Consider the following 21,325-nt stretch of genomic DNA (forward strand, 5'->3'; position numbering starts at 1 on the left):
TTTTCAGACTAGGGAAAACCCATCGTGCTTCAGAAAGTTCACAGGGCTGGAGTTTTAGAGGTGCAACAAAAGTGACTTCACACTTCTCTGAGATTAGATTTAGTTGCAAACCAAGGTATTAAAATAGCATTTAGGACACTTCTGGAAGTTTTACATCTAACTCAGGGCACACAGTCTACAGCCCATTTAAGAAGAGCAATTTTACTACAATTTTAGGTACTGCAGTTGTGTCAATACATTTAAGGGAAGCTGTCTGGTCAAATATGATCAAAACTTTTTTTTTTTAATAAAAGCTTATTTCGTTTTCCAAAACAGGAAAATCAGCAGTGATGCCTCTTCAAAAGCAATACATAAAACAATGCATCATCTGCAGTATTTCCTACTCTGTCTGGAAGCACTATTCAACTTTCTTTTTCTTATCTTCCTGCACTTACTGTCTATGAAATGCTAACTTCACCGCCAAAGCTTAACAGAAGTAAGGCAGTTAAAGCATTCAAGAGTTCAGTGGGGCCAAGATGTACTCTAGTGTATCTAGCCAGAGCGGGCAAGAAGTCACCACTCCCAGCTGTCTGTCTGTCCCCTCTGGAAGAGGTTAGATCACTTCCCCGCGTCAGTCCCAACAGAACAGACCATGCAAGTGTTCCTTATCAGTGAGGATAAGGAAAAAGCCAGGGATGCTCACTTCTGCCACTACAGAAGATAATTTGGCATACAAGCAGGCCAGATGCAGACCAAACATCAACCCTGCCAGCTCCCCTGTAAGCGCGGTAAGCCTTCCCTAGAGGGACAGAGCAGGAGTGGCAGGAGGAGCGGCTCCTCCTGGCATCGCTAACGGATTTCAACCCACAGTCTGAGATTTCTGAAGCTCGCATTTTTCTTGTAGGCTACTAACAACAGCAGGTAATAACTGTCTTTCTAAAAACATGACATTGTACTATGCATTCAGCAGCAACACCCCTCTCTCCCCGCACCCCCAAAATGAAAAGGACAAAATTTGTGTTCTCACATGAGAACTTTTTGATATAAACAGTATTTGCTAAACCTGTAGCCACTCTCATACACTTTAAACTGAAAAATGAAAATGTCTTCCCCCAGCAACTGCCGTGTATGTTTCCACTAACAAAACAAAATAAATCCATACAATTGTGACATCTACCATTATTTAGGACGCCACCAGAATCCAAAGATGGGATTTCAGTAATATATCTTACCATAAAATTACACAAATTGAAATAGCATCAGAAACAACACATTTTAAATATTTTATTCTTACAATGAATGCTTCTCACATCGTTAAAAACCACTACTGCTTTAACTTGTTTGTTTAATGCCTCAATTAGTATAGAAGTTAGAAAAATGGTAATTAACATTGTGAAATTATTTACCGACAGCTTGAATCTACAAAGCTCGGAACTTGCCCAAGGCATCTTGTACAGAAGGCTCTTGAAACAGATTGTGTAAAAATCACAATTATGACTTCAGGAAAGGTAGAGTACACCAGTTGAGACATGCAACTGACTCTTAAGGGAAGGGGAGGAGGGGAATTCAAATTTGGTACTATCCAGGCACATCCAAATATAAAATAATTCCTCACATTTAACTGTCAAGATCTCAATCATTTTAGAAAGCATTACATCTCATGAGTGGGGAAGTTCTGAATGGCATCTAATTCTCATGAAATACACTGAGAATTTGCCACTCTCTTCAGTTTTCTATTGTAAACTACAAGTTAGCCAACATGTTTTTTATAACTGAAATATCTATGAAGCCTGAGAAATTAGCTAGTTCACAAGAGACTAGTTTAGAGTCCACACAGACTTGTAACATTTCTTTTCCTTAAATCCTCACTGGTATTCTTAAGCAAAAGTGCAGCACTGTATTCAGAGCAATAACCAGGATTCATCAACTGGTGTGCAGGCACTTCTGCAACGTAAACCAAAACAAGTTCATTTTAAAATGCTTATTTCCGATACCTGCAGTTCTCATTAGATAAAAGAAGTTTGGTTTTTTTTTTAAAAAAAAATCATTTAGCCATCATTTATTCTACGATCTGAATGGAGACTGGTTTACGCTCCACAAGAAATTCATCATGAAATACCATTGTGATGTTTTATAACTGACTATTGTGCACGATTGGGCTGTAAGCATTTTTCCACGCTGGTTCAGGAATCCTGGGCTTTGCGCACTGACAAATTCTTGGACTAGGTTTCATCTCAGGACTTCAAAAAACAGGATAGTTGCAACGGTAAAGCCACCGTTTTTCAAGTACACGTTGACTCCGTAATGTGTATCTAGCAGGTTTTTTTGCCATCAGTGAAAGCAGTGCACTAATTCACAGACTAATTTATTGAAGTAACTTTTTGCAGCATGTTCCAGATTTAATTAGTCCCGTGGAACATCAGCAATTTTATAATACCAATTGTAACATTCTCCCCATGGACACAAAAAAGTTATAAAAACATGACTTTTAAAATATTAAGTATAAGGATAGCAGTTGTGAGAACAGAAATGTGAAAAAGGCAAATTAAATCTCCTGGGCCCTACTGAGTTGCTATGCTTTGTGTCCACATTTACACAGTTATAAAAGACCACTCTGTATTGAATGTCACATGCTAGTTACAAGTTGAAGCCAAGATACGGTTTGTCAAGTCCCCAAAATCAGGAAGAGCTTGAAGTCTGAAGACAAACAAACAAAAAAAGTTTTATAAGATGTCTTGATCATCTTACGCGGGCCCTCAATGAGTCACAAAGATAGGTGGGGAGGGGGGTGAAGAGGGAGAGATCACACCAAAAAATTTGGGGGCTACTGATCTAAGGGAGCATGTCATATCTGCCTAGCATAAAGTAATACAATCAAAAGAAGGAACAGTCTACTGCTAAACCATTAAGTATTTTCTGCACAATTAAACTTGCTTATCTTTCAAATCTTTCAAACAGATGCCAAAGCAGAAACTAATAAGCTTTAGACAGCATTATGTACCAAAGTTACTTACTCTTCCAATTTCTGCAGTCCATGAAACAACGATTGTGTTTGGTACCGTCGTAGATAATCTGACGAGTGAGGTAATGTTGATTGGTCGGCTAGGTCGCTTTGGTTCAACACCATTTTTGGTTGGTGGAAGATAGCCCTAGAAATCAAAGTATTTTTTCCCCTCAGCAAAAAAAAAACCTAATACCGCTTTTGCCTTCTTCCCCTCTCACCACAACCCTGCCCCAATAAAAGCTGTGTCTCACCTGAACCAGGCTCCCTCTTCAATTTAAAGATAGATATATAGATATAGATATATCAGACAAAGTATCAGGTGTTTTACAAGCCCTTTCTCCTTACACAGAGCCTTGCACTTTCCAAATGCTAACCCTGCCCACTGGAATACAAAAAGGCACCTTTGCCATCTCTCCTTTCCCAGTACTGATGTTTCAACCTGCCTGGCTAACATTGCCCAGTCTAATCCCGTGCGCTGCCCCGGTACTCTAAGTTGGCGTTTTTCTCTTTAGTCCTGTTGGTCAGTGATGGTCTATTCCCCGCACAGCCGACCCCCAGAACAGAGTCCAATTTCAGCCAGACTCACTGGATGTTTGTCAAACATAAAAATTTACTGTCAAGTTTTTTTGAAAATTAATCTTCTGGATCTACTGGCTGGTCTCCTGAGGGACAATTTACTTAACTATCTTTTCCATTCATCTATCCATCTTCATTCAAATGCTCCAAAATGTGAAAACAAAGGTTAGGATAAATTCCCAGGCTAATTTCTGACAGACAGTTCCTAATAATGCTATCCAATTATGTATATCAAAATAACATCTTACTTACTGGAAGGCTGCATGGTTTCCCATTTACTTTCACGCACAGATTGGGTGGGAAGTGATCTTCTTGTGGACAACTGGTTTCTGATAAACAAAACCTAAAAGCAAAGAGCTTCCATCATCTTTCACTTCTAAAGTGATTTAAAGATCACCTCTTCCTAGAAGGAATTTTTTTTTCCACTGAGTTATGAAGGCATGACAAATCTTGCTAAAAACAGTCCTCAAATTAGCTGTACAGATCATTAAGCAGGAAAGCCCCCCAAAATTACAGGTTTGGATCAAGATGGCTGTAGGTTCCTCCTCAGATTTCGTGAATTCCTCAGACTGACTCTCACTCATTCAGATATGCAGCTTCCTGTTACAAAAGATAGATAATCCGAATTTCTTTCCTACCATTTCTCCAGCCCGACCTCTTGATACAAGACCAGGGTTTCACAAAATATACAATCGCTTCAACTGTCCCTCTTCCAACTTCAATAAACCAGCCAGCTGTTTAGCCACAGCATCAAATGCTATCCTCATGCCTATGTCAAGCCTCTTCCTTAAGTTGAGTTTTATTTAAGTTCAGACAGGCTTATTTGCTGCTGCAACCAAAATAAGACATACCCTTCCTTGTCTTATGAAATGTGTGTAGGCCAAGATCGCGGACAACAGGCATTCAAAGGACCAAAAAGAGCCTCTCAATTCCACCAGATTTCTTCCAGGGGACCTGCCCCATCCACGCAAATGTACCATCACATCAGGGTATAGCTATTCAACACAGCTGAGCCTAACAGGCTGCTGCTCTCAAAAAGGGGGGGCTACCTTCTGTCCCCGTTCTCCCTCATGCTCTCCTCGTCCCTTTGTCCACCTGACCCAACACCAAGCCACCCTGACTCGCTGATCAGCAGAAGGTATCCTAACAAGCAAGACCCAAAAGCAATCGCTTTCTGTCTGGCAAGTTAACAGTTCACCATGCAGACATGACTGAGGGAAGAAAGGCAAGACAGCCATTTTTGACAGGAGCAAGCTCTGAAGTCATCTCTGCTCACAGCCCTCCGCAGAATTACAGGGATACATAGGATTTAATCAACTTACGATACATATGCCAAAACCTCTAAAATAACCAACAGGTTAAGACCCAGTCTGGTGATTCCCAAAGTCTTGCCTCCCATTGCCTAAAGAAAAGTAGGCCTTGGGTTGCCATGCCCAGCAAATACTGTGTTTGACATCTCTGCTAGCAAAAATAACCCTCCCTGCATGTAGATTTTGAAGGCCCAGGCACCTGGAATCTGACAGACGTGGAGTTAAAGAAAGGAAGGAGCATATGCACAATCTAAAATAACGAATTTAAGAAAAATCAGCTGGCTATAGCTAAGTACATGCAGTATTTTGACGTGCCAGGTATCACGCCACCAGCAACTCAGGAAAGCTGCATATAACAAGGACAAGCAGTTAAGTCTGCCCTTTTCAAAGCAGCCAACAAGCAAGCTTTTCTCAAGGAAACAACTAGATGAGACTCTTCTCCATAAAGGAAAGCCCAACCTGCTGGGGAGCATATACCTGATACACTTTAAAAAGCCAACAGCAGCAAAAACAGGCAATACAAATACATACCTTAGCTGGACCTGTACTGTGAAGTCACATTTGGTCCCAGAAATATCCCTAGAAACAACAGATTACAGGTTAAAACATATTGTTTACACAACAGGTTCATCAATATTTTCTCAGACTTTGCTGTAAGTTCAATGTATGTAAACTACACTTCCAGTATATACACTTCCCTTCTTCTGGTCAGTCAAACCACCACTCTCAAGACACACTAAAAGGTGCACTTTTTATTTTTCAAGGTAAATAATCAATTACATTCTCATCTGACCTCTACCATTTCCTTTTTTTTTTGCATAGTATAAAGAAAATTCTGATGGGTCACTATCAAGTACATCTTTATGGCGAATAAACATAGAACTCAACAAAGGATCTGACTGATGGTGAGAAAGGGTTGCAGGAAGGAGAGTTATGTATTTGTACAGCACTTAGTACAAGAGAAACCTGCCCAATGCTTGCTGGACAGTGGTGGTATTTAATTCTCTCTCTTCCTCACCCTTTCCTTCTCCATCAGCTTACATACAACAGAGAAAAGAATTCCCCAGGAAAGTGTTCTCTGAGGCACTACGCACACATCTGTGTTCTTTAAGAGCACATTTCAAAATGAAAGATATGGTAAGCTAGTTCCTTTTTTTATTTAAATACTGTATTACTGATCAAACTCACTCACATCGAACTGCTGATTTGCTGCACTTGTTGTGGCGTCAGTGCAAATGCAAAGCAGGTTTCTCGAAATCGCTGACTATTATCTGATGCTAGAAGAAAACAAGAGATCATCACTTTAAAAACAGCAAATAGAGAATAATTAACAGAACAATCTCCTTTCATTAAAGTGTCTACATATATATACACACATTTTTATAGCAAGCCCAATAGTACTGACACACATCTGTTTCTGTAAACAATTTTAGAGCCAACAAGAAAGTTGCCATTTAAACCCTCCTGTAAATGAAAATACAATAAACAAACTTTATATGCATATAAAGTATACATTAAAAAAGTGATACAGATAGCAGCAAAGCTGAGACAAATCAGCTTAAGACTTCCTATCAGTCATGGTAACTTAACGCTAAATGTTCTTTGATATTAAATAAAAAAATTCTTAAGAATTCTTATCAATCACTTTTTTATTTCCTTTAACGTACAAGATCATGGATTAGCCTGTAAAAGTATACAGAGTTACTGAAAAGTACAACACATGCAACTTTTCAGGTTTCATTAAGGTATTTTATGGAGTTAAATGCACCAAATATATAATATGCAAACAACTCATGACACACACAAGTATGAAATCTGGTTTTTGAAGTCCTTCAACTCTGTGCCATAGTGCTCCCTAACAAAACAAACAGTACTTAAAAATTAATGCACTTGCTGAAAATGAAAGTAATGTTAAACATCTCCATACACAATGACAACGAAAATGGCTTTTAAAAAAATAACGTAAATAATAAAAAAAAAAGCATCTCCCCAGAGAACTGTTCAACATGTTCATCAACACATGTAGTGAAGTGAAAGTTGTAAGAAGCTTGCCATTCAATTTCATTATTCTTAATAATTCTATAAGATTATGAATCACTATATTGTGTATTAAACACTCAATAAATTTATCATTTTTTGTTTTACTATAATACACTTCTTGACTCATCCTTGAGTGACAGATGAGTGAATACTTCAGGGTGATACTTCAGATATTTTGTTAAAAACAGCATGTGGTAGGTTGGAACCAACAATAGAATAGACATTGACTTAGTATAAATATTAACAGCAGCAATCTCACAAATTTACATTTATATCTTTCTTGTATGACAATGCTGCAAGATCTGTACATTTTATTACATTATATGCAACAACCACATGCAGCTCATTATCAGTTGCTCTAAAGCTAGATGGGCAAGAATAGGTAATATATACCAAACAGCAACTTCTGTGAAAAAACTAGCAATAGTAAATTTTTTTAAAAGCATTAAGTTATATAAAGAACTTTTTCTATTTTTATTTGCATATATTTTTTTTTTTTTTTTTTCAGTAATAAGTTCAATTGTAATGTCCAAAAGCACCATCTGGGCTAGGGCGCAGCATGCAGCCTCAAGTTAATATTTAGTTAGACACTCATACCTACAGTATCCAACATCTATTTTGTTTTAATACATTTTCAATTACATTTCTTCAAATGAGAAACTCGCAGGGCTTAAGATGACAGCCACTCATGTTATCACAATGTAAGAATTTGCAGGAAATATAAACACAATGTATACAATTAACAATGAAAACCTGTTACAATATTTGGTCTTCAATATAATTTTATACCTATTTTTAGTAATAAACAAAGATCAGAATTATATACTGTAATCAACAAAAGATGAATTAGCAAAGTTAATGCACTGCAGATCAGAGAATGAATTCAAGTTATTATTTTATATTTTTACATGGCTAAAGGTGGTCTTCATCTGTTGGTTTTATTTTCCTCCCATGTATTATTTGCTTTACCCTAGAAATCGTCAGTTCTGGCTTTATCAGAGAAGTTCTGGAAAGTCTTTGCGAATATTTCTTGTGAACTCCAACACCTTTAATTGAAGAACAAGGCTACTGAACATTTAACTAAGGCTACCTTCATCTAAAATTTAATTATCCAAAGAAGTTAAAAAGCAATTATCAAAAGAAAAAGTCTAACCCCAAATTTCCCAGGCAATCTTTTTCCCTTTCAGCTACTCATCTTTTTGCTTGTTTTGGTTTTGCAGCACCCCCAATTTAAAGATAAGAATGAAGCAGATAATAGGGATTTTTGCAAGCGTCAAAAAGAAGGGAGGAGCAAAATAACTGTTAGCAAAACAGCGAAGGTCCCAAAATTCAATACTTTTCTTCTGTTCGTTACTGGTTGGTATTAATGCAAGACTTATTTTTACTAAACAGTGATATGTGATCTTGAAAAGTGGGTTTCTAACTTCTATATTCAGTTTCATCATGCTCATTGGCCAAATTAAAGCATTATACATTAAAATGGCTGAAATGGAAAAGTACATTCTTCAGTGCTGACATGGGAACTTTCATAATTTCAGTTTTCTTCATGAGCTATAGTTCTAGCACATTTACAGGACAGTAAATAGCCTCTGCTGGAATCAAAATTTTTTGCAACAGAAATAGCCACTTCAAACTCGTAACTGTTAAAATACCACTGAAATCTGAGCATTACGAATAACTGCGTTGTGCACATTACAGTTAATGAATCTACTCTTAACTAGAATCCACCTAAAATAAAAAAGGCAAGTAGGAAGGCTTTGGGGTTGAGGGGAAGCTGTTTGATTGGTTTTAACACTGTCAGTTTAGACTAAGAAAAAAAAGACTTCCAACATTTCTTCTTATGCTGGCTATTAACTTCATATGCACTCGTCTTAATAACTGTAAGCAAAAGTCTATGAGCTGATAGATCAATGGTCCCCAGTGATCGGAGACGTACTTCATCACATGCTGCTTGATCTTTTCTTAGCTGTAAAACAGCATTAATAGACACATGCCATGTTTTCAATACATTGTTTTTGTGTACAAGCAATCATTGTGATTACCACAGGAGCACGGCCAAATTGCAAATAAGGAAGAAACAACTTGTTAATTAGGCAAAGATAACCCAAAAGCCAATCAAAAGATTTCAAAACTCTTGACAGATTGAGCAGTACAGACAGAGGAAGACAGACAAGAAGCTATGTTACTCTAAACTAAAAGAGAGCTGCAGTCAGGCTCTTGAACTAGTAATAGGATACAGCTCTGCCCCTTAGACGTGTAACTACCAACTGGAAAAAGAGCAAATTTAAACACCAATTGCCCAATTCAGTACGTGCTACCATAAGCAAGTCTAATCTTTAGGAACAGGCACATTCCAGCAAGTTATAAAGACATAATTTGAATCTTTACCTTCAGCACAATATTAAAAGATGGCGAGAACAAACTATGCAAAGAACAAACACAATCAGTTTAACCCAGACACAAAACGACTTGTAAAAGAGGCCAGGAACAACAGTAAAAATACCAGGCTATCACATTGGAAAGCACAGTTAAGTTTTACAAGGGCTGTGGTGGTTAAAAGCATTACTTCCATTTTCTAGCTTTCAGTTAAGATCCCGCAATTGCCACTCTAACACCAACACACCGGGACACCTGCCCGTGCTGCAGGGAACCCGGCTCCCCGCCCCGAACGGCATTTGCCAGCCAGGCTGTGGAAAGGAGGGTAGGGCAAAATATACCCTCCCGTCGCAACATCATGGCAAGTTAATTCAAGCAGAGGTCAGTTAAATACAGCAAGGAAAAGTCAACAGCTTCATAAAGACTCTGTTTACCACACTTGAAAACCATCTGCCTGTTTACTTTGACGTGCTATTGCAAACCAAAGCTGTCTTGGGGGTACGGGGGACACGGAAGGGGCACATCAGGGAGGAGGACCTTGGTTGCGGGTCTGGGGCTTGCTTAGGAGGAAGGGGGATATGCAGCAAACAAAACCAAAAGCATCCTCTATAAAGGAGATGAAATACGTTTTTTCTTTGTGGTTTTCTCTAATCTTCTCCCATATGTTTTTGTGCAATCTTTTTATATCTGTATCTATTATTTCTGGATCTACTTACCCTACAAACGATGCATGAAAATTTCAACAAAACACATTAAACAGAGTTAATTTAGCAGCTTTACTATTAAATACTAGGCTTCCAAGCTCATCTATGACTATACAAACTCCCCTATTTCCAAGGAGTTCAGATTTCTCAGGAAGAGGCATTGGAAATCTGGAATTTAAGAGTGTAGAAAAGCTAACAGATTTCTATTAATTCATCTGGTGTATCTGCTGTGTTTAGGAACACCAAACAGATCCTGGCAAGTCAAGCACATAATTTACTTTTAAAGTTCTGGAGTATGATTAAAACCAGAAATATGCAAATATATAGTTTTATACAAGAAAATCATTTTGATGGCTAGAAATACACAGCCATGCCCTGCAAACAACTATTATTATTTAACAAAAGAAAGGCAAAAATAGATATCCAATTGAAAACCTAGTAGATTAAAATAGAATTTATAATCTAATAAAGCTGGAATCTAGCCAGGACAACAGAGTTAACATGAACATTCTTAAGAAAGTTGTCAGGAACGAGTTTTTGGGGTTTGGGGTTGGGTGTTGGTTTTTTTTTTTCATAACTGTGAATTATTAAATTTTATAACCTTTTCTTTAGCACTCTCCGAATGGTACAGAGCTCGGAGGATTAGTCAAGAGTGGTTTATAGGCCATGTCTCCTTTGCAGTCTCAGAAAGGAGGTACAATGCACACGTCTTAAGGACTTCTATTTTTTCTTTAAATTTACATATAAAGAACAAAGGCACGGTAATTTTTTAAAAAATACCATGAATCACAAGCATCGCTTTACCTTGCTGCTAAAAAAATTCCTGAATAATTCAGAGATTTGAAAGGGCAGGTTTTGAAAGTATAATAAAAAGCTTTTCAAGCAGACTTATGTAATTAAATGGGTGTCAACAAGAACAGTTTCAGACAAGCCGTATAAAAATCCACTTCTCATCTTACCGGAATCTCACCATTTTTGAGGGGGTGCTGAAGGGCGGCAGGCGGAGGGGAGTGTTTACTACTTCATCATTCATCCAGCTTAAATCCAGGAAAGGCAATGAACAAAATCCACATTTTCTTGTAAACACGTACATACGCTTATTAAGAAGCAGCATAAGCTCAGGTTCGTTGCCTCTGCAGGTCCCCAACATTAGTACAACACACTCTAAAATGCCTAAAACATTGCAAAAACATTACAGAGCAGAGTTTCTTCTTCAAAGCTATCATTTTTACCAATTCACTATCACCACAGTTTTCTGAATTATTTCATGATTACCTCATTCAAGTAATGATCCAAACAGCATATGGGATTGGTATATATTAAGTGACAGTGACCCAATTATGCCTTGCTTGTTGTGTATTTTGTTAAACATTTCACATGAGTAATGAGCTTTCAAAATTTGAGCAAAAACTATTTTAATGCATGACAGTATAATTCACAGGACCAAAACACTTAAAATTCTATATGAATGTATATATACATATGTGTGTATATATACAATGAATATATTACTTATATAAGTAATAATAATGATACATAAAAAATGTTTCCTACCGATTTTATTCATTATTTTGGAAAAACCCTATAGCGCTAGAGTGAAAAAGAGAACCCAGCTGCATTTTCTACAGCTCTAAAAATATTCTGTTCCACCTCACCAGTGCCCACGGCTAAAAATAGCCACACAATCTTTCTGCAGTAAAATACCTCTTGCTGTCTTGAGAAAAAGCCAGTCTCTAAATTTCCATTCAAGTACAGATACCTTAAAAACTTTAATGAATCTTATGTTATCACATTGTTGAGGTGGTGATGCTTCCTAATGCAACTGCAGCTGACCATCATACTGCCAATATACTAAGGTTAATCTTTTCCATCTATCATCACCAAGCACAGATTATTAAATAGTGAAGGGAATATATTACCTTCTAATACAGAAAGATACTCGGACTAAAATTAAACTTGTACTTTACACTGCAGTAATTACCTAAGTTCAGGCCACAAGAAAAGCGATCATTGAATTGGCCTACTACCAATGATTTACAATAATAGCATGTTTATTTCCAAGGGCAAAAATAGTTATGTTAAGTAAGAGTATCAGGACTATAGCAATTTTTTGCTAAATGCTGTAAGATAAACAAGAGATGTCTAATTGGTTATTCACTACCCTAATACAGTACAAAATTTTGATCAGTTAAATTTGTCAAAACATTAGCCAGAAAAAACTAAATATTGTAGTTGTCGTCAACCCAACACATAAATAATTCTTGCTTATCTTCCCCAGATAGGTAAGATACCTCATTTTGTTGCAGCACAGGCATTTTGCTTTTTCTTTTAAACAGAAGGCATTGTATCAATTTATGTTCAAACCTCTTTCAAATATCACTGCTGAAAATTTAATACACTGCCTCCAAGCTAGACCAAAATTACTGCATTTAGATCAAGGCACAGAAAATGTTTACCTTTTAAAAAGGTAAAATTTAGACAGGCTTTGAGTCATGTTCTATTGCAGCAGAAGCCAGGAAACTCATAACACAATACTACATACACATAGCTCCTCATAATATAGTTTGTCCAAAACCTCTTGTATCAATCCTGAATGGGGTTCATTTATACAACTGCTTTTGGAGGTGAGATAAAATGCCTGTGTACAGTACGTTGCAGTATCTGTATATAAGCATAAACCAAGCAGCTACATGGGAGAGAAACGATGAGAGGATACACCTTAATGGGGGATCTACAACATCTCGGGATGCATCATTAGCCCTTTTAAAACCACCACAATTTATGACGTTCCTGGGTAACGCAAGTGTTTATACATAAACACTTCCTTTCCAGTAACCACAACCTCTTAGCACCAAGCTCCTGCCATCTTCTGGAATCAAGCAGCAGTACCTTTTAAACGACTACCCACCATAACCTTAATTTCCTGCTATCCATTAAATGCATTCATAGCGTGTAATATCAGGTCTGTCCCAACTACACTCCTCCTGGGAGAGCCACCCTCTCCCCTGGAAGGCAGGAAAAGCCTCTTGCTAATCGCTAGAGCCACGCCAGACCAGGCCAAAGCCAGACCCTACGCTGTGACCAGCTGCATGCCAGACATCTAAGAGCAGGGCTGAGGGCTGTGCAAAAGCACAGCATGCCTTGCACAAGCCACGGGCTTCAGGAGCTCAGCCACGCCGAGCTCACGTCCAGCACCAAGAGAAATCCCAGATTCCCATTTTCTGTTTTGTCACTCGCTCGCTGTGACATCTTGGCCATTCCACTTAATTTCGATCACTTATCACAACGGATGTTGCGTAACTTTAACCTTTCAAAACACTTCGAAACTACTTGAAGAGAAGCATTTTAGTAAACGTACAAATCATTCTTTCCTTGACAGTAGTGACTAGCACTTAACCCACTTCCACGGGTTACAACTGCACTACACTCACAAATAACACTGCATTACTGTGGAGTGACAATGCCATGTTCTTCATCTTAAAACAGATGAAAAACTGAACTCAGGTTCTGGTCAATCTGCTGCATTTATCACTTAAGGCCATTTTTAGATTCTGTTTGACTTAAGCAGTTAACAGTTAATACTCAGAAGGAATAGGCAGAGCTACACTGGGGGTGGGAAAGGCAGGGAGTAGAGAGACGCTTATTTGAGATAGTGCCTAAATATATACATGAAAATAGCCTGGAAATACTTTAAGGGCTACAATTAATCATAAATATTACGTATTTTATAACTCTTTATGATACATTGTATAAACAGAATAGATCAGCTGGAAACTTTGCACAATTGGACAGGTATTTATGTTTGATTATTTTTTTAAATCAGTCATGTATTAGAGCATTTCTGAGCAATGAGGATTTCTGAAGACCTACAGTAAGTATTAAGGGACAATTTCATGCCGATCTTCAGTGCCAGAACACTCTGCCCTCCCAACCTACCCCTGTGGAGTAAATACCCACCTAGTCCAGCTCTCCTCTCGCCGCTGCCCGACCCGGGCCCACAGATCTCCACTGCACATCTGTTCCATCATTTTGCCAGAGGGAGGGAACATCACTGGATCCTCCGGACTCAAGTTAAGTCACTTGTTTTCTTTAGACACCTAACTGTATGTCCCAGAACTCAACTGCTGCCATTCAGGCTTGAAAATTTTAGCTTCTTGAAAATTTTAGCACTAACAGCAGTTAAACACTTCAAATGAGCAGTACATGGCTAGCACTGCCATGTCCCTACACAGGGTATCCTGCTTCTAGCATATTTTTACTCTCAACAAGAAAGTAGCAAGTTTTATAAGGCTAGCAGGAAAGGCAAAAAATTAAGTTTAAAGTTCATGATTAGATAACAGAGTCCCTGGTAAGCTCTCTACCAGGATTAGCACAACCCATATCATCTTTTTCTAAAAGCCATCATAAAGGGATATAAAAGTATCTCTAGAAGACTCCAAGTTACTGAAGACTTCCAAGTCCCAGCAGCATTTCCAACAACTACCCAGTGATCTCGGCATCTCAGTTGCAAGCAGAAATCTTAAAAAATACATATTGCAATAGCACAGCTTCCTTTCTCATGCTATGTGAGCACCACTGCTAGGCCTCAAGCTCTCCAAACACTTAGAAGGGATACCACTCCAAGCTTAGATTGGTTCACTGATTATTAACGGATTACTCACATGCTTCAACCAACCATGTGGTTTGCCGTAATTCCTTCTACTAAAAGCTTTAATTAGAATCATAGACTATCCCGACTTGGAAGGGACCCACGACGATCATCAAGCCCAACTACTTATCAAATTATCAATTATCAAAAAGATATCCTAGTTTGATCTTGGAAAGCAAAGTGGCTTCCTAGATCCATTCACATCAGAGCAGCGGTGTCTGAAAACGTCCATATCCTGTAAGGTCCTGGAATTTGGGTGATCTCAGTTCCACGCATGAGGAGATTGAGCAATCAGCTCAAGTGAGCAGTAATAAATTGTACTCCTTTTCTTGTAGCACAAGAGCCACCCAGTTGGTTAAAGCTCTCTCATACTTAAAAGAAACAGACTCTAGACTATGGAAAGATTCTCTATACATGAACTTGAGGCATACCACATGCAAACACAAGTTGAAGCTAAAAAAAGAAACTTAAGTGCACTGTAATTCTAGTTCAGCTACAGCACATGAAGAAGAGAGCGCTAATATTTCAGCTTATTGTTGCACAATTAAAAGCTGTCGAGCCGGAAGTCAGAGAGCTCAAGCCTGAGTTGAGAATATAGCGTTTTGTTGAACTTCCTCCCACAAAGTACATTTAAAAAAATAACAAACACAGAAGACAGTAAAAGCATGACGGTCGTATCAACCATGATACTGATTGCACAGAGCGACAGATCAGCTTGCTGATATATGAAAGGCAGAAATACTTGCCCAACAAAACTTTTACAGTTTCCAACTTAGATTTCTAAGTGCACTGAATTGTTTAATTGTTTAATAGCTGTACCTTGAACTACAGTCACCTTTTTAGTCAACTCAGTTGGAAGATCTGTCTTCAAGAACGCAGCATGTCCAAGTAACCATGATCAATCACAGTCAAAAAGAGAATTTCAAGGTAAATGCAAGTCAGAAGCACGAACACTGGTTAGTAAGCATGTAATTCTTGAGGGCAGGCACCGGGGTGAAATTCTGCTTATTGGAGAAACCCTGCTATTAGAGTCCACAGATTAAGAAATTAAACTAAGACCTAAGCAAATCAAGACAAGTTTCAGTAGAGCCATTGGAAGCTCCTTTCACCCAACGGAGCCAGTATCCGCAGTCAGGCAGGCAGGGTAACAATGCTGTCTATAGGTGATACTCTGACTGCCCAAAAAGCCTGATGTTTGTCTCCTCCTTCCAGAAGGGTGAGACCTGCATGTAAAAATTCTGATTTCCACAGCTCAGATCTGAGTTTCAGTGTTGACTTCCACATCGCTTAAACCTGAACCGCAGCAAATAAATTGTAGGGTGATCATCCATATGCCATTCGGACAGCTTTTAAGAGAGTAGCATAGCCCACAGCCTCTTTAATACTTTAAATTGAAAAGAAAAGGTTAATTTCCCCTTACAGGTAAGTAAAGACCCATAACCTAGTTAAAATGTTTTCTGGAACAACTACACAGCTAAAGCAATTAGGAATGACATATGCTGTAACAAGAAGTATTTTTAAGATGTTGTTTAGCTATCTAATGTCCCTTCCATAATAATCTGGCAGAATTTTGGTACTTGTTACTCATCTCATAGTAAACACATTTCACCACACAAAAGAGATCTTCTCTGTGTGTTAGAAGTTACTTTTAGAAAATTGGCCCTATGCTTAAAAAACAATCAATTAGCAGTGTCTGTGCACTCGGGGCTGAAAATAGGGAAAAATTAAGTGAAAGCTGCAGCTTCACTTGAGAAACTAATAACAAAAATTCTCCTAGTTAAAGGAGTTCCTATTCAAAAAACAACAGAGAAGTCACAATAATAAGGCAACTTTCATACATTCCATCAAGGCCAAACTGGATAGCTTTTCCTCAAAAAAAGCCAGTCATATAATCACATCAAATCATGATCAACCATGGGGCAGAGCGCTCAGACGTCTCACTAGCACTGAAAGAGATCAGTGCAGAGATTCATCCACCAACATACATTTTGACAATATAGAGCATTCCTAGTTGGCTTGTACACAAAAACATCCAATATATATGCTTTCTCAATTTTGTAATGAGGATGACTAATAAAATATGGATCAAATTCCACAGCTCCACTGAACATGGGTAGATATCTCTTCATCTCAGATAAACAAGCCCACTGACAGTCGTCTTGGGAGTAAAGAAAATGCTGTCATCCCCCGACAGCACAGCCAGCATAACCATAATTGTCAGTACTAGCCACACAGCTCTGAAGGAGCTACACAGGAGTCATGTACTTGAAACACTCGGAAGGAAGCAAGAGACTCTGCAATCTGAGCAGAGAAACAGCAGGAGAAGAGTACCACCGTCAGCGGGGCCTAGCTGCTAGTTTCAGTTCTTTAAACAAGAGCAGGTTGAGGTAGCACAGGCTGAGTTTACGAGTTCAACTAGCTAGGCAAGTCTGCTCTTCTGCAAGCATCCTACTCACTGCTACAAGTTGTATGGGCTGCTATAAGCCAGAGAAAGTTAAAAAAAGTTAGCCAACAGCCTTCTAACTTGTCACACATGCTTCAGCCAGCCATGCTCAAGTAAAGGTCCTCAATAGCTGTGTTGGTGAGAAGGGTACGGATCCATAAAGCACTGCATCTCCCCCTTGCCATGAATCCAGCCCAGCAAGCAGTCTGCATCTCGATTTTAATCACAGTTCAGAGCTACACTTTGAGGAAGCAAGTGTAAGAAGGTAACATCCATTTCCTCCTTTTGTTCTTGACATTAAAAATAATAGTTAGCAAATTTAATTTCCTATCTGTTATTCACATTAGCTTGTGTACTACCCACCTACATAAAATATTTGGGTACAGAATGCATGTTCAAGTGCCCTGCTGTGCAACTCCCTTCCCTGAGGCTTTGTCAAATTATTGTTTTTCAAATTAATACTCACTTCTTGATGGGACAGAAGACTACTGTAGCAAACCTTCCAAGCAATTCCATCTTGACTTTGGAAAGACCAGGGAGAATCACATCCAAAGATGTGCTTTGCCCAACTTTTACATAACTACTATCATTTCAGAAGAATCTAAAGATCTTCCAATCAGCGGAGATCGCACTCATTCCCCCTCTCTCACATTTTTTTTCTATTCCAGTAGGTTCCATTTTAAGCAGGGAGATAATTATTCAAAACCCCACATCAGGTCATCAGTTTGTTCTTGTGGTGGAGGGAAACAGAGTAAATTCCAGAGTTTCTTATCCGTACCCCATGAGGAATCTGATGGGAAAAAGCAGGCAGGAGATGCTGAAACATTGGCCAAATGCCAAGGAGAAGTTCTGCGTGTTTGTAATACGTATCTGCCATTTGAAAACAAAGCCAGGGAACATAGAAATTTGACATTTGAGGAAATCCACATTGTTTGCGGTAGTGAGAAGGATGCCCAAACCATCTGGGGCAAATAGTCAACAAATCATTTAAGACTTTTTACAGTTAGAGTATCAGTAACTGTATAAATGGAGAAAATTAATACAAGTCTGCTCCATTCTTGCATTTAACACTGCTAAGCTGTGCTGTATGCACAATTGCTCCAAGTTGTTTTGAAAGTGTATAAAGCTGCGTATCACTGGTTATTAATCCAATAGGTTTTTCACTAACGTATATATTTATTACTCTAAAATACCCTCATGACATTTACAGTTAGCATTTTACAATCTGTAGCAACATTACTTTCCACTACAAAAGGAAAGAACCAATCATTTCTTATATGCACGGACACTGAAGCTCTCTCTTCCCCCGAAAGCACAAAAAAAAAAGCTTTTTAGTAATATTGCTTCAGACAAACAGAAAGACATCTGCAGACAGGATTCACATGCAAAACAAAAACCCCAAACATACCCTTAAGTTAACTGAAAGGACAGAGATTGCTTAAAAAGGTATCTGGTTGGAATTTCACCCACTTCCATTTTCTTACCCTGACACTCAAGAGTCCACAAAGGGGAAAAAATATCCTATTGTATATAAACTCCTCAAGCAATAAGACATGACAGAGCATGAATTACGATCTCTTCATTTGGGGCCGGTTTGTCAGACACAGGAGCTGACAGCAAAGTGTTCTTACCACATCTAGGAATAAATGCATACCATAATTCCTGCATTGGAATGTCTTATTGAAATTATAGCATTATTTTTAAGTATTTATAATGTAAAAGTGATGAGACACATATTGAGTACCTAATTATCCTGAACCACCAGCATTGCCTGGAATGCTTATTAATCAGTTAGGTTTTAGATTAAAGCTAAATAGATACCGTATACCTCTTAAAAGAATACCTGAACCAGAAGATGAGATTATCTAAAGCTATCTGGTTTTCCCTCAATGTCTCAGTTATAACAGTTAAAACAAAAAAATATGCAAACAACTGTGAAACATCCTTCAGAAATCTGCAGACCACTATCACCACTCACATACCAGGCCTCCTACATCCCTGTAGCTGTTCAGACTGTTAACGTAAAGTACCTGCTCATTTTTGTTTACAAGGGATCTCTTTCGCAAAGGACATTTTTTTCACTCACCCACCATCTCCCCATATCCACTCTCACAAATCTCCTCCTCCTACCAGCTATTCTCACAGTGAATCTTTTCCAGGGTTTCAAGACAGCAGAAGGTTCCAGCATGCAAGCAGCCCCTCCAGAAATCAACAGGACTACTGTATTCAAGCAGTATTTAAGAGTATTAAAAGTTAACCACGCTGTTAAGTGCTATGTGGAGTCAGAGCCAGAAAAATCACACATTGTTATATAATGCTCTGTAAGCATCAGATTATTCTCAGCACCCACACAAGTGATTTATACCTTAATAAAAAAGACAGTTTAAAGAAAAGTAGCCACAACTGCAAAAGAACCAGAAGTCTTCCTAAACTCAGACATTCAGGCTGTAATGGATCACAGCAAATATCTAGCCTGGCATTCTTTCCCAGCACAGATGAGAAGATTTTGTGGGCCTGATGGATTCGGGGGTATTTTTTTTTTTTTTTTTTTTTTAAATAATTAAACTCTATGGTTTATAAGAATTACTGAAAGCGGACAGGTTTCTTCCTTTTTCTAAGGTTTAGTTAGTTTCTTGTCAAACTCGCCCCTTAAATATAACGGATCTTTGAACCATATTTAGTGGCTCAGCTAAAGCAACTAATGAGTGTTACGTAAGATGTCTCTCCATGTAGAACAATCTGTTCCAAAAGTTACCAAAAATAGCAATTCTCTAAACATTGGTGTGATGCAATATTTAACCAGTTACTGCATTAGCAGCTGAATTCATCCATTACTCTTTAAAAAAAAAGACTTCAAATATTATTACAACATTTGCAACCTTACCTAGGCTGGTAGGTTTTATCAGCTCATCCAACAAGTCATAAAAAGGTAATTTCTGAAGTTTTATGTCGGGATGGACAGGGTGGAGCGCAGATGTAAGATGGGGGAGTTCCAGTTCATGTTTAGGTCCCAGAAGCGAAACGGGAAGCAATGGAGACGTAGCAGGGTGGCCATCGTAACTGAGCTGTGGAATGGTAGACGGAGACAAAGTTGCTGGCATGGAGCTCGAGTGTACGCTGGGGATAGATAAGTCTGCAGGTGTCATGATTTTCTGAGGGAACCTTCGCCTATAGAGTTCTTTGATTTTCATTTGTACAGCAGGACTGCAGCCAGCCTTTAACAAATGCAGTGCTTTTGTGAGAAGTTCGTGTTTTCGTCCGTGCTTGTTCCTTCCCGCGTAACCCAGAAGTACTTGCAGTTCAGAAACTCTAAGGCTCATAACCATTTGCTTAAAAGAAACAAAACAAAAAATTAGTATTCAAGTTACATCATCTTAAACACTAACATTAGAATGTGGCTTAATCCCATTAAGCATACAGTTTTTAAAGGCACACCACCACTGCTCTTCCCCCACTGATACCCGAAATACAATGTAAAACAGTACTTGTTCACAGCCATATATATCTACTTCGAAAGTCTGTAATGAGCAATTTTTAAAGGGACTTCCATTTGCCATACACAATTCAGGAGAGCAATACTGGGGGGAAAAAAACTGAGAGAAGGACAAGTTGCCAGTACAAAATAAAGCTTGTAAACGTAACTATTTTCTAATCACTGTTCTGCTAGCATCTCTAATGTTAACAAATTTTTTTACTTCCAGCTAGATGAATAAAAAGTCACACATTGACAATATCCAAGTCTCCAGTACTTGCACTTAAAAGCTGTGCCAGTCCTTAACTCCGGAATCCTACTTCACTTTCAAGTCCCTCCCTCACTTTTTGCTATGCAGTATAACTAACCTACACAGGTTCAAAGGAAAGGAGAGAAATGACCGATGTTTAAAAGAGAGAGCAAAATTATAATCTGAGTTGTGTTCAACCCCATATGATCACTACTTCTTCCGATTCAATTTCCTTACTTCTCACATCAAAGCTGCATGTTCTGTTTTGGATGGGGGAGTAGGGCTTTGCCTTCTATTAACTGGCATCTTCACTTACAGAGTCTTTTACTGTGTCCCAGTATGGTCTAATGAATCAAACTAGTAAGACTTGTAAACTGTTTCACTTCTTCAGGAACCGAGAAAAACACTATGCAAAGTAGTGAAACTAGTAATGGCCTGTGTGCCCTAAGTACTTCCCCGCTGGTCAAGCAGGAGCCAGAAAGTCAACGTACAAGCCTATTTTCTATTTTAAAAACTTCTTGCA

At 38.4% G+C, this 21,325-nt stretch overlaps 1 protein-coding gene across 2 annotated transcripts in view; it reads right to left on the reverse strand.

Moving 5' to 3' along the window:
- Window positions 1-20,408, reverse strand: part of PIAS1 (protein inhibitor of activated STAT, 1) — a 33,802-nt gene extending 13,394 nt beyond the window's left edge. For both annotated transcript variants that reach the window (XM_009581070.1, XM_009581069.1), the window contains exons 1-5: window positions 19,965-20,408; window positions 6,062-6,146; window positions 5,401-5,448; window positions 3,812-3,902; window positions 2,994-3,128 (exon numbers count right to left, since the gene is read on the reverse strand). In XM_009581070.1, coding sequence (XP_009579365.1) covers window positions 2,994-3,128; window positions 3,812-3,902; window positions 5,401-5,448; window positions 6,062-6,146; window positions 19,965-20,406 — 801 coding nt within the window. In that variant the 5' untranslated portion in view covers window positions 20,407-20,408. The remainder of the gene's footprint in view (window positions 1-2,993; window positions 3,129-3,811; window positions 3,903-5,400; window positions 5,449-6,061; window positions 6,147-19,964) is intronic.
- Window positions 20,409-21,325: the final 917 nt, after the last annotated feature.

Source organism: Fulmarus glacialis, unplaced genomic scaffold, assembly GCF_000690835.1.
Source record: "Fulmarus glacialis isolate BGI_N327 unplaced genomic scaffold, ASM69083v1 scaffold13047, whole genome shotgun sequence".
Classification (NCBI taxonomy): domain Eukaryota; kingdom Metazoa; phylum Chordata; class Aves; order Procellariiformes; family Procellariidae; genus Fulmarus; species Fulmarus glacialis.